This window comes from Gossypium hirsutum, chromosome A12 (assembly GCF_007990345.1).
Source record: "Gossypium hirsutum isolate 1008001.06 chromosome A12, Gossypium_hirsutum_v2.1, whole genome shotgun sequence".
Classification (NCBI taxonomy): domain Eukaryota; kingdom Viridiplantae; phylum Streptophyta; class Magnoliopsida; order Malvales; family Malvaceae; genus Gossypium; species Gossypium hirsutum.
In genome coordinates this window covers 98725304-98742410 of record NC_053435.1, presented here as the reverse complement: position 1 = coordinate 98742410, position 17107 = coordinate 98725304, and the positions used below count along the sequence as shown (strand labels likewise).

The following is a 17107-nucleotide window of genomic DNA, read 5'->3' as shown; positions in this document are numbered from 1 at the left end:
ACAATGTTTTAAGAATTAGATTAGATTAATGGGTTGAATATAAAATTGGCAGCTTTTTGGATTCGGTATAATAAATAATTCGTGTAGTTATGGTAAGTTTACTACTTTTTTTATTTTATATTGAAATATATAATTAAAAAGTTAAATTTTACATCATATTAAATTTAACATATAGATGTCATGTTGGAGTATCATATTGATATCTTTATTGAGTTCGTACACAGCTTATGGGCAAATTGGTAATAAACTGGCCGGTCCAGCGTTATCAGCACCCTGAGTTCGTACATAATACTTTGTGAACAAATTGATAATAAACTTGCCGAGAATAAAGTTGATAGTTTGAAAACGATCGACGCAAAGCATAGCAGTGAAAGCAGTGAAGTCTGGTATTACTTTCAATGGCGGTCAGGCGAGGACATGTAATAGTGATACCCCACGCAGCACAAGGCCATTTAGCTCCTCTCATGAAGTTATCACTCCAAATCGCCGCTCATGGAGTGAAAGTGACGTTAGTTAACACCGAATTCATTCACGAAAAAGTGATGGCTTCCTTACCGGCGAAAGCTTTGGAAGAAGACCAGAAGCCGCCGATAAGTTTAGTTTCGATCCCTGATGGATTGGAACCTGACGATGATCGACGGGATTACGTTAAGATGACGGAAAGTATGCGGAGAGTTATGCCTGGTCATTTCATGAAGTTGATCGAGAATATTAATAGTAGGAGTAACGGTGATGAGAAAATCAGTTGTGTTTTGGCTGATACGGCGGCCGGATGGGCGCTTGAAGTGGCGGAGAAAATGGGAATCAAACGAGCGGCGGTGCTTCTCTCTGGACCGGCATCTATGGCACTGGCACTGCATGTTCCAAAGCTTGTTGAAGCTGGAATTTTAGATAGTGATGGTACGAGTTTGACTATCTGTGACGGTTTCATATATTTAGACATTGATTGATAGACTGAACCTGTCCTTTATTGTAGGAACACTAAAAACAGATGAACCGATCACACTTTCAGAAGATATCCCATCATGGAGTAGCGGTGAGCTGTCATGGAGTTGCAGTGACGACCCAGTGATGCAGAAACTTCTATTTGCATATGTTTCAACCGCTGCCAAAACTTTCAAATTTGCAGAACAGATTCTTTGCAACTCATTTCATGAGCTCGATCCATCTGCCATGAAATTGATCCCCAAAGCCTTACCCATTGGCCCTTTTTCCACAACCAATCATTTCGAAACCTTTGCTGGAAATTTATGGCCTGAAGACTCTACTTGCTTAAACTGGCTCGATAAACAAACCCCAGGCTCAGTCATTTACATAGCATTGGGAAGCACAACCATGTTGAGTCCAAACCAAGTGGGTGAACTCGCACTCGGCCTTGAACTCACTACTCTCCCATTTTTATGGGTGGTGAGGTCCAACATGACTGACGGTTCAACAGCGGAGTTCCCTAAAGGTTTCATGGAGAAAGTGGCGGATCGTGCCAAATTGGTGCAGTGGGCGCCTCAGGAAAAGGTGTTGGCTCACCCTAGTGTGTCTTGTTTCGTGAGCCACTGCGGTTGGAATTCCACCTTGGAAGGTCTAACAATGGGGGTTCCTTTTCTTTGTTGGCCATACTTTGCGGATCAGTTCCATAACCGAACCTATATCTGTGATGTTTGGAAGATTGGTCTTGGATTGGAAAAAGATGAAAATGGGATTATTACAAGGAATGAACTGAGTTCCAAGATCAATACACTGCTCTCTTCTGATGAAATAAAAGCAAATTCATTTCAACTCAAGGGAGTTGCTAGAAAAAGTGTGGCTGAAGGTGGGTCTTCTTTCAAAAATTTTAAAGGCTTCATTGACCAGATTTAACTCTGGCTTTAAATTAATGTTTATTGCCATTGTCTCCATGAATTGAATTGTAACAAACATTTTAATCATTGTGTCTAGACTCGCACTAATTATTATTAACTATAAATGTCGGACCACTTTAACTATTCATCCATGTAATAATAATAAACCCTTTAGGTGAACAAAACATTTGAAGTACCATAACAATCTTTCATAATACTCATTAAACAAATTTGTATTAAGTAATCGCCCTGATGGGCACAATAATGTTTATTTTTGGTATTAGGCACGGTCGGGTTTTGAATGTCTTCCTTCTTTTTGCTTAAAGGAATTCAAATTTTTTTAAATCACAATCGCTTAATTAAAGAGAGTTTAGTATAGTTGGCACCCTTTTGTATTGGGTCACTTTTTAAAAAAATATTTGAAGAATATTCTCTTTTTATTTTTAAGAATTTATTCTTTTTATATTTCAGATTTAAAAATTTAAGTTCTTAACAGTGTTAAATTGTTTTTAGAGATATTATCAAACTTTTTATTATATCAAATGACAAATAACTGTGCTAAGCATAGATTGTTTTAAGTCAAAAACATGATTAATCTAATTATTGCATTTTTATAGTGTCATTAGTTTAGTCCAAGTAATTGCTACCTTTAATTATTTCAATTAAATTGTTGAGGTTTATTTTTCTTTTTTTTTTAAATATCCATTTTTAATTTATCATGTCAACATAGATATTTTTTGTGTTAGAAAAATGCTTTTAAAAATATTCACGTCAACATTTTAACTAGAATAATTAAAAATGTTAATAATTTGAATTAACTAATGTCATTATAAAAGTAGCAAGCTAAATCATGTCAAGTTAAAATATAAAGACTAAATAAGCATAATAGAAATATCAAAACAATAATTTGACTATCATTTCATAATGGTTAAGAAATAAAGAAAAATAAGAGGAGGCTAAAATGCCGAATGAGATCTGTGAAAATAATTAAAAAAATCAATTAATTCACTTATCAATAAATGCACTAAATTGAACATTTTAACTAGTCATTTCAACACTTACCGACCCATTAGAGACTTTAACAGAAAAATGAATTCAATAGACTCAATTGGATATACATCATGATTCAAATAGTTTAATTGGGTACATTATTTGATGATGGTGATTGGGGGAGGAAGAGGGAAAAGTTTTTATTTATTTATTTAATATTAATATTAATATAAAATCTAAATTTATAATAATATTTAAAAAAATTCATGTATTTTTATACTTTTTTCAATTTTGTATATTATTATTTATTGTCAATAATCATTTTTTATTTTTATATAATTTTAAAATTTATTTTTTAAAAAAATATTTATGTATTTTATATATTTCTTTAAATTTTCTAGAATTAGTATAACAACGAGACTATTGTAAATTTTAAGGATAATTTTTTTAAAATTAAGACTAAATCGATATAATATGTAAAAGTTTAGAGATAAATTTGTTATTATACTGATTTTTTAATTACCATGTCACTCTCTCATTAATGCAATTAACATAAATGGATAAAAAAAAACAATCTCGATTATATAAGATATAGTATTACATGATATTATAATGAATAAATCATTGTTGTATACATATAAACTATTAATATATTATATACTATTTATATAATACAATAGAAAGGCTAACGTTTAAATGTAAGAAAAATATAGGGACTTAAAACATATATATTTCAACCAGTATAATAATAAACAATAATATTTTATAATAATTAATATATTATGTACTGCTCTACTATGATAGTATGTGATATAGAATTATATAATAAAATAATATATTTTATAAGTATTAATCTCTATATATAACTATTATTATATTATAGATTATTATAAAAGATATAGTTTCAATAGTTATGTGTAACTTAGTATATTAAAGTACATTTTTATAATTATAACTAGCAATACATAAAATATTTTTACAAATTATATATATTAATAAAATATTATTTTTATTAAATTAGATTTTGAATTGGGATTTAACTTTTATAAATTATATTTGGGTTTTGGGTTTAACTTTTTAGTTATTTTACTTGAAATTTGTGCTATAATTGGTTTATTTTTTGTTTAGGTAATAATAAGTATATTATTAAGATTTGGGCTTAGAATAATATATTTGACTTTTAAAATAAATATTTTCACTAAATCCTAAACTCTAAACCCCAAACTTGATTTATAAGTTTAATAATAAAAATGGGAAGGAATTCAATTGTTAATATAATAATAAAAAAATAAAATATATTTTTGTTAATTAATATTATATCATAAAATAATAAAATTTACATACAATAAGCACTTTAATCATTTTAGAAGGCAAATTTGATTTATAACTTATAAAATTTAAAATTATTTGTGTCAAAACCATTTTTTGAAAACGGGAATCGACTTTGTTTGAAAGCGAAGATTAAAACGAGAGTCGCCACCGATCTTTATTAGGTGTGATCGGATCACCTTTGTTTTAATAAAACATTTTAGCTTACTAAAACAGTATTTGGTTTATGAAACTCGAGAGAACGGGTTTGGGAGTCGGTTACGTGCGAGGAAGGATTAGCACCCTCGTCACGCCCAAAATTGATACCGATTTGATTAGTTAGTGTCTTAATGTCGAAAGTTGAAAATCGAGTACGGATTTAAAATATGATCCTTTTTTATTAACGTCGATTTAAAAAAAACACTTGAATTAGATCAAAACGATTGCTAAAGATTTTCTCGTCTCGAGATATCGGAGTATCACATCCTGTAAGTTAGGACACGATCTCATGAACTCCCGAGCGCAAGTTTGTCTTTAATTTTAATTAGAATTTCGTGTGTTTTAAAACTCTAAAGGATATTTGGCTATTTAGAATCAAAGAGAAAACCGAAACCCCGTAAGTTAGGGCACAATTCCTCGATGTTCTAAAACGCAAAACATTGCCTTATTTAGAAAATTTTGTTTTTGAACCATAGCGAGTACTATATTTAAACGACGTGTATTGTTTGTTTGGATTAAAATAAAACGATTTATTGGATAAGTGCAACGAGGCTTGAATCATGAGGCGATGATATGAAATAGAAATATAGTAATGAGCCTAGAGCAAGGATATATGAAGACAACATTATACGAATGAATAACAATAATGCAAAAATATGAAAAAAACAAATTAAAATACACACAATAGCAATAATCACACAACATACATTATTTAAATACTAATCATTAATAATCAAAGACAAACGAATTAAATAATATATAACAACTTAAAAAAATTACAAAGCAAGTTAAAATGAATAAAATGTAAAACAAATTTTAAAATGATAAGAAATGAATTTAAAATGAATAATGTGAAAAAAAGAAATTTAATATCAATAATGTACAAAACAATTTAAAAATAGAATATATGTATAAGAAATTTTAAAATAGGTAATATAGGCGAAAGTTTGAAATAAATAATATACGGGAAAGAGTTTAAAATGAACAATACGTAAAAAAAAATTTAAGATAAATAATATATAAATGAGTTTAAAATAAATATTATGTAAAAAGAAACTTGAAATAGGTAATATACAAGACATCTAAGAAATAACTAGTATATATATATAAAAAATAGATATAACAATTTGAAATTGATAATATATATAAAATTTTAAAGTAAATAATAAAACAATTTAAAATGAATAATGCATAAAGCGAGTTTAAAATAAATAATGTAAGAATTTTAAAATCTATATTACACAAAGCAAATTTAAAAAAGATTCATATGAATAATTTTAAAATAGATAATATATATATACATACACAAAAGTTTAAAATAATTAATATATATAAAAACCTGAAGTAAATAATAATAAAACCATTTTATATAAATAAAAAGAGTTTAACATAAGATAACAATTTAAAACAAGTAATAAAACAATTATACATAAAAACAAGTTTAGGAATATCTATAAAGCGATTCAAAGTATATAATATATGAAATAATTTAGAATAATACATCCAAAACAATTTAAAACAGTTTATCATATAAAATTTAAAATATATAAAATAGTTTAAAATAAATGAAAAAAAAAGAATCAAAGAGTCCAAATTTACATGAAAAAGGGTTAGATTGTAAATAAAATGAAACTTTAGGGTCCAAATTCAAATAAAATAAATGCAAGTATATAGACAGGACTAAATCAAAATCTAAATAAAATTAAAAGGGAAAATTCGGATAAAAAAGGGCAGAGGACGGATTTGAAACGCGCTTGAAAATTGAGGGATCGATTAGGAAAATATTCCCAGCCCTTGTACGCTGCGTTTCACCCGTCCGCCTCTTCAAATGGTCTAAGGACCAAATTGAAACAGAGGCAAGATTACAAGGTCAAATTTAAAAATAAAAGGAAAATAAAAAGGATTAAATTAAAAGAATAAAAAATGCGGAAGGACCACGGGCGTAAATAGCCCATTTACTGAAAACGCGCGGATCCCCCTAAGGCGGGTCGGGTCGGGTCGGGCAGGTCAGAGGCCCAAAACGACGTCATTTTGGCCTCTGAACCCAATCACCAAAACGTCGTCGTTTGCTTCTTAAGTCAATTTTTTTTTAAAATTCATTTTTACTGCTCTTTAAAAAAAACTTTTAAACACCCCATCTTTTATTTCTTCTCTGCTAGGGTTAGAAAACCCATCATTGCCGCCGTCGTGACTGCCGTACCACCATCGCTCCCGGTGGCCGACGATGCGAGAAGATGGGCTCGTTTAGCCCCATTTTGGAGCACCTCTAAAGGCCCTACCTCCAAAACCCGAAAACGCAGGGAGGAGACTCTCAGCCCCTTTTAGACCGCACTTCGGCGACGGTGAAGGGCTCTCCAATGCCACGGCCGTGGGGTTCAGGTAAGTTTCCTCCTCTTTTTACATTTTTTGTTTAAAACAGATTTACAAATGAAGACAAAAAGATAGAAAATAAAAATAAAAATAAGAGAACAAAAGGAAAACGAGATATGGAAACAAAAATAAACCTTTTGCTTGTTTATTTCTTTTTCGATTGCTTAATATTCATAAAAAAATACAAAGGTATCGAAAATGGCTTTTATAGCCGAATACATGCTCGTTTTATTTCCATTCTTTGTCTGTTTCTTAATTGTTTTTTTTCTCTTTGTTGTTTGCTATCGTTTTTTATCCTTTTGTTCGTTGTTTCCTTTTGCTTGCGTGTTGGTCTCATTTTTGCAGGTGACACGAGCGGTCAGAGGCGTGCGGCGGCCAAGGCTGAAGTGGGCATGCGACAGCTGAAGCTTTTAGCTAGGCTTACTGTTGTTCTCTTTGTAATGGGCTAGGGTTAGTTTAGGTAGTGGACTGATGGGGGCTTTAATTGGGTTTTAAATTTTGGGCTGGTTTGGGTTTTGGGTCATGGACTATTAATTGGATTGTTTTATTATTTGGGTTTATTGACCTGGGCCAAAAATTGGCCATTACAGCTGCCCCTCTTTGCTTATTGTCGTGTAACGAGAATGGAGCAAAGACTTCAAAATGGCCAATTTTGCCTAGTCTTGCTAAATCTTGACTTCTTCTGTTCTTCGAATAGCTTCATTCCAACCCTCTGCATCTTCAGGGGTATAGGAACTATTGCTTTGATCTACTCCACTGCAACTTCAGGGAGATAAGATTTGTAATCTATAGCTTTAGTTTATTCCATTGTAACTTCAGGAAGATAAGACTTGTAACTTCAACCTGCTCCATTGCAACTTCAGGGAGATAAGGTTCATGGCTTTAATCTACTCCACTGTAACTTCAGGGAGATAAGATTTGCCATGATAGACTTGATCCGACCCACTGCAACTTCAGAGGTATAGAACTTGTAACTCGTAGCTTTAATTTGTTCCACTACAACTTCAGGGAAATAAGATTTGCTATCTTCAATCTGCCCCACTGCAATTTCAGGTAAATAAGACTTGTAACTTTAACCTGCCCCACTGCAACTTCAGGGGGATAAGGTTTGCTATCTTTGATCTATTTCACTGCAACTTTAAGGAGATAAGATCTGTAACTTCAATCTACTCTTCTGTAACTTTAAGGAGATAAGATTCGCGACTTGAATCTGCTCCACTGCAACTTCAAGGAGACAAGATTCGCCATGGTGATTTCAATCCGTCCCACTGTATCTTCAAGGGTGTAGGATTTTGATTTCTTTGGTCTTTTACACCATTCTTTGGAGAACATGACCTGTTGAATCTATTTCATAGGCCTATTTATGCCAAATGATTAAGATGTCATGATTAGAATGAATCAGGTGCTCCTAGCTAGATGTGTATGAATGATGTTTGCATGAATGCAAAAAAAATGTCATTTTTTAATGCTTAACTTGATATTACTCATTGTTCACCGAGGTTTTATCATTGACGTATTACTCTATCTTTTTCTTCAATTGGTATCTTTGGGCAGAAAACCAGAAGAAATAATCACAATTTGGGCTATTCTTTCCCCAATGTTTTTGACCCTTGAATTTGGGTAATTTAAACTAATACGTCCCGTTTCAGGTCTTTGTATCATTTAGAAGCATTTCAGAGTAATATGCAGAACTCTTTTTTGAATGTCATTAGTCCATTAATCATCATTTCAATGAAGAATGCTTGAAAAAGATTATCACAATAGACAAGATGGAATTTATTGAGAGCAAAGCTCAAAATGAATAAGGTAATCAAGATAGCAAATTTTGCAAAGATACAAAATGAATAAAATGAGAATAGGTGCCCCAGATATCGCAGTATGAGCTTCTCTTCATAAAACTTCTTGAGGACCTTTTGAACTTGGTATGTGTTTGGAAGACCAAGAGCACTTTGTTGATGCCCCAAGATGTAGCATCCCTCCTTCTTGTTAATTCAGAGAAGACAAGACCACCACATACCCCATTTTCGATCAAAATTTGAATTGCCCATTCCTGGGTTTTCAACTCAAAACTCATTTGGTCTCAAAGCGCCCTTTTGCGGGTTTTCGCCTTGGCCTCTCTCTTTTTTTTTAGGTAAAGTACCTCTTGTGTAACACCCCTACCCGTATCCGTTGCCGGAATAGGTACGAGGCATTACCGGAGTTTATTGAACATTTTCAGATAATTTCGAGTCATTTATTATTCATATTTTGAAAATAGTCATAATGTCTCTTTATTGGGCCCTCGAAGCCCCAAACATACATTAAAAACCAACCGGAATTAAATCAGGATCATAAAAAAATTTCGCAAAATCTTAAATTTTATTTTCATCTAAGTACTTTCCATTTCAATGCTTCTTATAATTAAACATGTTACCATTTAATCAATAGCTTGACCTTTGTCTAAGCGTCAAGCCACATCATTGTTAGTATACTTGCACATATTTCATATAAATTCAACATTGATATACTTATTTTCTCGACATGTCACACTTGAGTTTAATAATTGTCTTTACTTACATAATTTCCTTGTATCAACATATCAAAGATAATCATATATGTACATGTCATGAAACATATCATTCTCTTACCGTTTCTTCATAAGCATATATCATTCATTTCATTATATCAATATTTCATGCTCCATCATTTCCATATATTTTATATATATTTATTCCGGTAATAGCTTATATCAAACTTAACATAAATTATATTCTATGTACTTATACTTATTTCGTTTATCTATCTTCATAATTATTTCATATAACCATTCGTCATTTGATACATATTACCTGAATATCAATTGTTCAACAGATGTCATAGCGTCTCCCATCCACGGTCTTATTTATCTTTGACATGATGCCATAGTGTCTTTCAACTATGGTCTTACTCATTTTCTGTCATGTTGCCATGGTATCTTTCAACCATGGTCTTACACATTTCATATCAGGTTGCCATGGTATCTTTCAACCATGGTCTTACACATTTCATATCAGGTTGCCATGGTATCTTTCCAACCATGATCTTACACATTTCATATCAGGTTGCCATGGTATCTTTCAACCATGGTCTTACACATTTCATATCAGAGAGCACACTCCCGCGAACCTCATCCTTACAATGGGATTACCAGTCCAGGCTAAATCCCCTGTAATATAAACTCATAGAGTATTGTTGGGATTACCAGTCCAGGCTAAATCCCCTGCAACGACAATTACTCTAATGAGCTTGGATCTGAATTACCAGTCCATGCTAAATTCAGACCCTAATTTGGATTACCCGCCCGGGCTAAATCCATTTTACACGTATTCTTCGGGAGGGCTATATCAGAATAGGATCACCCGTCCGGGCTAGATCCTTTTTACCGTCAATTCCTTTTCAGAGATCTATCGAATTTTCCTTTCATTCAACCGGGATTTATTTTCAATTTATATCAAGTATTATCAATATTTCATCAAATATCATGAATTGAACATTCAAAACATATTTTCATCACATAACCATATATTTCAAGTATTTAAAATACAATTCAAGTTACACCAACTTACCTCATTGCTTGTTTGTGTTTATAATTTCATTAATCCGATATCTTTTCTTTTCCACGATCAAGTCTCATATTTGAGTCGTCTGGATCTTTATAAATAAATTTGATCATCATTTTCATTCATTTCATATTCTAATGCATTTAATTAATGCTCTAGGCAAAATTACCATTTTGCCCCTAAACTTTTAATTAATGACGATTTCATCCTTAGGGTCAGGAAAATAAAATTCTTGCAATTTAATCCTTATTTTCAGGTATTATTCTCATACATATTGATAACAGTCCATGAATTCTATAAAATATCAGAATTTTCCATAATTTCAACACTTTTCAATTTAATCCCTAAAACATGTTTTCCCCCTATCTTGAACTAAATTAATAATTTTATTCAATTTTGTAATTTAAATAATAAAATAATCCATTTCATGCAATTTGGTCACTTTTGACATTTTACAAAATTGCCTATAAAGTTTTACTTTTATTCAATTTAGTCCCTGAGCCTAAAATATGCAAATTAGCTATGCTAAATGAATATTCATATATGTTTTCCTCCTCCTCATCTCCATTCCACATCCTTAATGTATATAACACACTTGTAAGTAACATTATCTATATATTTTTTTATTTACTTTTATGAATATTCAAGCTGTCCATCTGTGTCATAGTCACTAAACTATTTATATCTGGAGCTATAGAGCTCCAAATTAAGATAAAAAATTTTACCTGAAACTAGACTCATATATCTTCATGCCATAAAATTTTCAGAATTTTTTGTTTATCCAATAAGTGCAGTTTATTCTTTAAAGTTACCCATGTTCTGTTGTCTGACAGTTCTGACCATTCTTTACTAAAAATTAATTATCTCATCGTACATAATTTGAATGGTATTCCCGTTTATTTATATTGAAAATAGACTCATTCAATATTATAAACATATAAATTTAAGCCCATAATTATTTCTATCCAATGTTTGATGATTTTCCAAAGTCAGAATAGGGGAACCCGAATTCATTCTGACCTTGTCTCACAAAATTCATTATATTTCATGATTTAAAAATCCATTACTTACACCGTTTCTTCTATAAGAAACTAGACTAAATAATATTTAATCTAATATTTTATTCATCCTATAATTTGATTTCTACAATTTTTGGTGATTTTTCAAAGTTAGACTACTGCTGCTGTCCAAAACTGTTTTAATGCAAGATATTAATTACCATGTTATAACACCCTTATTTTCTTTTTCTACACCATTTCTCATCACTTTCTCTTATTTTCTCTTCACTAACATATCAAGAACATAGGACCTTATGTAAGAAAACTCTACTATAACATTATTTCCATGCTTTGTTAATAATAACAAACTTAAAAACATATTGAAGTCTTGATGTACTTACCTTTCCTTATTGACTTCAATCTTTAACTTGATTTTCTCTCTCCTCCAGCTTCTATTTCTTGAATCCAACTTGATATTCTTGCTCCCCATCATCTCCTTGCTGTCTTTCTCTCTTGATGGCTATGGAAATTCTTTCAATTTTTAGGTGAAAATAATGAATTTTTGGAGGAAGGACTAAATTGTAAGAAAAGGAAAACTTTCTTTCTTCTTATTCTTCTCACGTTAGTTGCATGAGAATGGTGATCATCCTCCCCTTGTGATCATCCTCCCCTTTCTTTCCTTACATATATATATTAAATAAAATAATAATAAAAGAATAAAATATCATTTAAAAATCAATTTAAAGTATTAATAAATTAATATTTATTTATTTAATTTATCTAAAATATCTCCAACATCATCATTGTCTCTAGATTTCTCTCTCTTCCAATTGACCATTTTGCCCTTTGTGATCTTTTAAAATTCCAATCTTGAGTCATCACTTAATTTGGTAAAATTGTAATTTAGTCCCTCATAATTCTTCACCTATTCAATTTGGTCCTAATTCATCAATTTTCCTTGGTTTCTAGATCATTCCACCCTTAAAATATTTTCACTATTAGTCCTTCAACTTTTCATATTTACACTTTAATCCTTCAAATTTTGAGTATTTACTATTGGGCCACAAAACTTTTCTCACTTTTACAATTTAATCCTTTCTTTGAATCAATATGTCATAATATACTTCCCAATATTGACATAACTCAAAATTTCAATTTTTGTCACTTTATTTCCTTATTTTACTATATCACGGATAATATTTTACTATAAAAATTTTCAGGTATTACATCTTGACCGAATCTGAATTCACGGGATTAGACAGGCTTTTGCCATCCATCTCGGTCAAAATCAAAGCTCCTTTAGAGAAAGCCTTCTTCACCACATATGGTCCCTCCCAATTTCGCATCCATTTTCCTTTAAAGTCCTTTTGTATAGGGAAGATCTTTTTCAAAACAAGGACTCCTTCATGGAATTCTCTAGGGCGAACCTTCTTATTATAAGCTCGCATTATTCTCTTTTGGTATATTTGACCATGGCAAATAGCTTTTAGTCTCTTTTCTTTAATTAAGTTCAACTGGTCGTATCGAGACTGAATTCATTCTGCTTCATCTAACTTTAGTTTCAATAGCACTCGTAGAGAGGGAATCTCAACCTCAATAGGCAAAACCGCCTCCATCCCGTAAACCAAAGAGAAATGTGTTGCCCCAGTAGAGGTTCTGACTGAAGTTCGGTAGGCATAGAGGGAAAATGGTAATTTCTCGTGCCAATCTTTATAGGTCTGAGTCATTTTTCCTATTATCTTCTTAATGTTTTTATTGGCTGCTTCCACCGCACCATTCATCTTTGGGCGATATGCTGACGAGTTATGGTGTTTGATCTTGAATTGGCTACAGGCCACTGTTATCATGCTATTGTTCAAGTTCAGTGTATTGTCTGATGTGATCCTCTCAGGCATCCCATATCGACATATGATTTCTTTCTTTAAGAACTTGCTGACTGCTGACTTTGTGACGTTGGCAAAAGAGGTGGCCTCTACCCATTTGGTGAAGTAATCTATGACCACAAAGATGAATTGATGTCCATTAGATGCCTTCGGCGAAATCAACCCTATAACATCCATGCCCCACATGGAGAAAGGCCATGGAGAAGTCATGACATGAAGAGGTGAAGGAGGTACATGAATTTTATCTCCATATATTTGGCATTTATGACACTTTTTTGCATAATTGATGCAATCCCATTCCATAGTGGACCAATAATATTCGAATCTCATGATCTATCTGGCCATTGTGAAACCATTAGCGTGCGTCCTGCAGACACCCTTATGGACCTCTTCCAAGATTTGCTTAGCTTCGATAGCGTCTACACATCTTAGAAGTACCTGATCCTTCCTTCTTTTATATAGGATATCTCCATCCAAGACATAGTCACTAGGCAACCTTCTCAATGTCCTTTTATCATTCTCAGTTGCTTGGTTTGGGCATTTATGATTCCTCACATATCGCAATATATCCTGATACCAAGGATGATCATCTATTTCTTCTTCTTTGTCGATGTTGTAACAATGAGCCGGAGCCTCATAAATACTCATTTGGATAAGCTTCACATCCTCTTGCTTGTTCACTTTGATCAATGAAGCTAAGGTTGCCAAGGCATCAGCCATCTGATTTTCATCTCGTGGGAGGTAGCAGAAAGTGATATCATCAAACTCCTTAATTAATTCAATGACCAGCCTTCGGTAATTAATCAACTTAGGGTCTCTTGTCTCCCATTCACCTTTAAGTTGATATATTACTAATGCAGAATCTCCGTATACCTCTAATACTTTAATCCTACATTCTATGGTCGCACAGATGCCCATGATGCATGCCTCGTATTCCACCATGTTGTTTGTGCAGTCAAAATCTAATTTACTGGTGAAAGGATAATGATCCCCGTTTGAGGATACAAAAATTGCCCCGATTCTGTTACCCACAGCATTTGAAGCTCCATTAAAACTCAGTTTCCAAGGATGACCTTTTTGAGAGATTTCTTCCATGGTTGCAACATACATTAAATCCTCATTCAGGAAATCAAAGCTCAACGGCTCATAATCTTCTAGAGCTCTACTGGCTAGAAAATCTGCTATTGCAATCCCTTTTACAACCTTTTGGTTCACGTAGACTATGTCAAACTCAGAAAATAAAATTTGCCAACGAGCCATTCTTCCGTTTAAAACATTTGACTCCATCATGTACTTCAATGGGTCTAGTTTTGATATGAGCTAAGTTGTGTGGTACAACATGTATTGTCTTAGTCTTCGGGTTGTCCAAATCAAAGCACAACACAACTTCTCGATCGACGAATATCTTGTCTCACATTCGGTGAATTTCTTACTGAGAAAGTATATCGCTTTTTCTTTCCTTCCTGACTCGTCATGTTGGCCTAGTACGCATCCCATATAGTTTTCGAACACCACCAAGTATAGTATCAGTGGCCTATCTGGGCAAGGTGGCATTAGTACTGGGGCGTTGGACAAGTAATGCTTGACCTTGTCAAAAGTTTTCTGGCACTCCTCTTTCCATACACCTGAATTGTGTTTCTTAAGGAGACGGAATATGGGGTCGCATTTCTCCGTCAGTTGTGAAATGAAATGGGCAATTTAATTTAATCTTCCTAAGAAACCTTGAACTTCTTTTTGAGTGCGCGGTGGGGTTAATTCTTGTATGGCCTTGACTTTATCTGGGTCAATCTCAATCCCCTTTTCACTAGCTACGAATCCCAACAACTTTCTTGACCTGGCCCCGAAGGTACACTTTGTGTGATTGAGCTTTAGTTGGAACTTCATTAACCTTAAGAATAGTTTTGTAACACCCCCTAACCCCAAACCGTCACCGGAATGAGGTTATGAGGCATTACCAGACATATCAGACAACTTACGAGTAATTTACAATTAATATAACTTTCATAGTATAATATAATAATTAAGTCCCTATCTTGGACTCTCGAAGTTCAAACACGTATTAAAAGTAGAATGGGACTTGTTCGAGTATGCCAAATTTTTTTTTATAAAAAAATTTCGGCAGCATTTCTGCTTATTTTTACCTAAACCTCCTGCAAATTCAAACCAAAATCACCAACACCAATGTTTCACATTCATATAACTAATATTTATATCATTAACATAATTTTAACTTAATAACTATCATAGCATCATTCAAAATTTATTATAAACTTCATTCATTTAACAACTTAATGTTCATGTATCAAAATATCATGTACTTTCCTTACCATTTCATTCAACCATCTAAATCTTATAATTCATCCTTCACTACTCAAAATAATATACATATTCAGGTGACTAAACAACACCTATGTACATGCCACCTTTACCCAAAATAAAAATATACATCACCAAGTTTGTGTTGGAGTCGGGATTGTTCTGGATGCTGAGCCGGGACACTTGACTTCTACTAACCTGCGCACGGAAACAACCGTACACTGAGTATGGATATACTCAGTGGTATTACTATAAATCAAGACTATTTAACATTAATAAATTACAAACATCAACCATAAATTTTATAATTATTTAAACTACTTTTATATATAATTATTTTACTTCATAAATCTTAAATTCATAATTCATTTTTCTCGTACTAACTCAATTCATAATTTAATTCATACATTCTTTCCCGTACTTTTCAATAGTGCTAAAACAAATAATCTCATTTTCAAAATTTCATTTCAATTATTTACCCTATTAACAAAGCTCGGACTATGACAGATACGCGGATTTCCACCCAAACACACCAGAATGTCCAACCCAAACACACCCAGAATATTTTAAATCCTCCATAACACACCAGTAAGGCATTAAGTGCCTCTTCGAATAAATCGAAGTATATAAGAACAGAAACATCTTTTCGGCCGAACTACAATCTCCTCATCACATCACAAATCCAATGGCATGCCATTTGTATCAAATCTAGTCCGACAAGTTAATAGGGTATTATTTTACTTTTTCTCATTTCAATTTAATTTACACAAATTTTCAATACTCATTCAATTTAAATATCTATTATCTTAATTCATATACAAATTAATTTTCACACAAGTGTATACCATCAACACCATACAATTGTCACCATTTATTTATTTTTCAATCAATACACTTTTCAAATAATCACATACTTACCTCAAGTCTTACTTACCATACATAACAATTAAAATTTCAGCAATCAATAATAATTAAAATTTGAGTTATAGTAATATACACCGTAATTCTCCCGTTTTAGTCCTCGATGACTTTCTCCTTTCCTTTCGATGCTGACGTTTCAGGTTCTTTGTTGGCTACGAAAATAATAGTAATTTATATTATTATTTACAGCAATAATTATAATAAATAATTAAATTTCTAAACAATTCCTACCTTATTCCCAATTTAATCCTAACTAAACTTAATTATTTTCTTAATCCAATTCACTCTCTTTTTCTATTCAAATTTTGTCTAAACTTATATTTAACTATAAAATTTCCAGCATATTTCCCTAATTTCGAAATTTCTTCAATTTAGTCCCTTCAACATAAAACTTATAGCCTAGTTTACAATTTAATCCCTTAATCAATTCTAACTTAGAATTCATTCAATTAAATCCCTAATTCCATAATTTATCCAACATGAACCATATTTGGAAACATATAAACTCTTGGATTATCAACTTAATTTCATCAAAACTTGTTTTAAAGCTTCTAAAATATCAAAATTAAGAGAAAAGGACTTAATTAAGCTTACCAATTAAATTGAAGCTTTAAAATCCCAATTTCCCTTTTTATTTTCTTTCCCTTTTTCTTTCCCTGTTTTCATTTTGTTCCCTGCTTCGTTTCTGT

The 17107-nt window shown here is 32.0% G+C and overlaps 1 protein-coding gene across 1 annotated transcript; it reads left to right on the top strand.

Annotated features, from left to right (window-relative positions):
* The first annotated feature begins 200 nt into the window (after window positions 1-200).
* LOC107951240 (UDP-glycosyltransferase 83A1) lies at window positions 201-1921 on the top strand. Its single transcript, XM_016886203.2, has 2 exons — window positions 201-900; window positions 977-1921. The coding sequence occupies exons 1-2, from the start codon at window positions 399-401 to the stop codon at window positions 1852-1854; spliced, it is 1380 nt and encodes a 459-aa protein (XP_016741692.1). The 5' UTR covers window positions 201-398; the 3' UTR covers window positions 1855-1921.
* Window positions 1922-17107: the final 15186 nt, after the last annotated feature.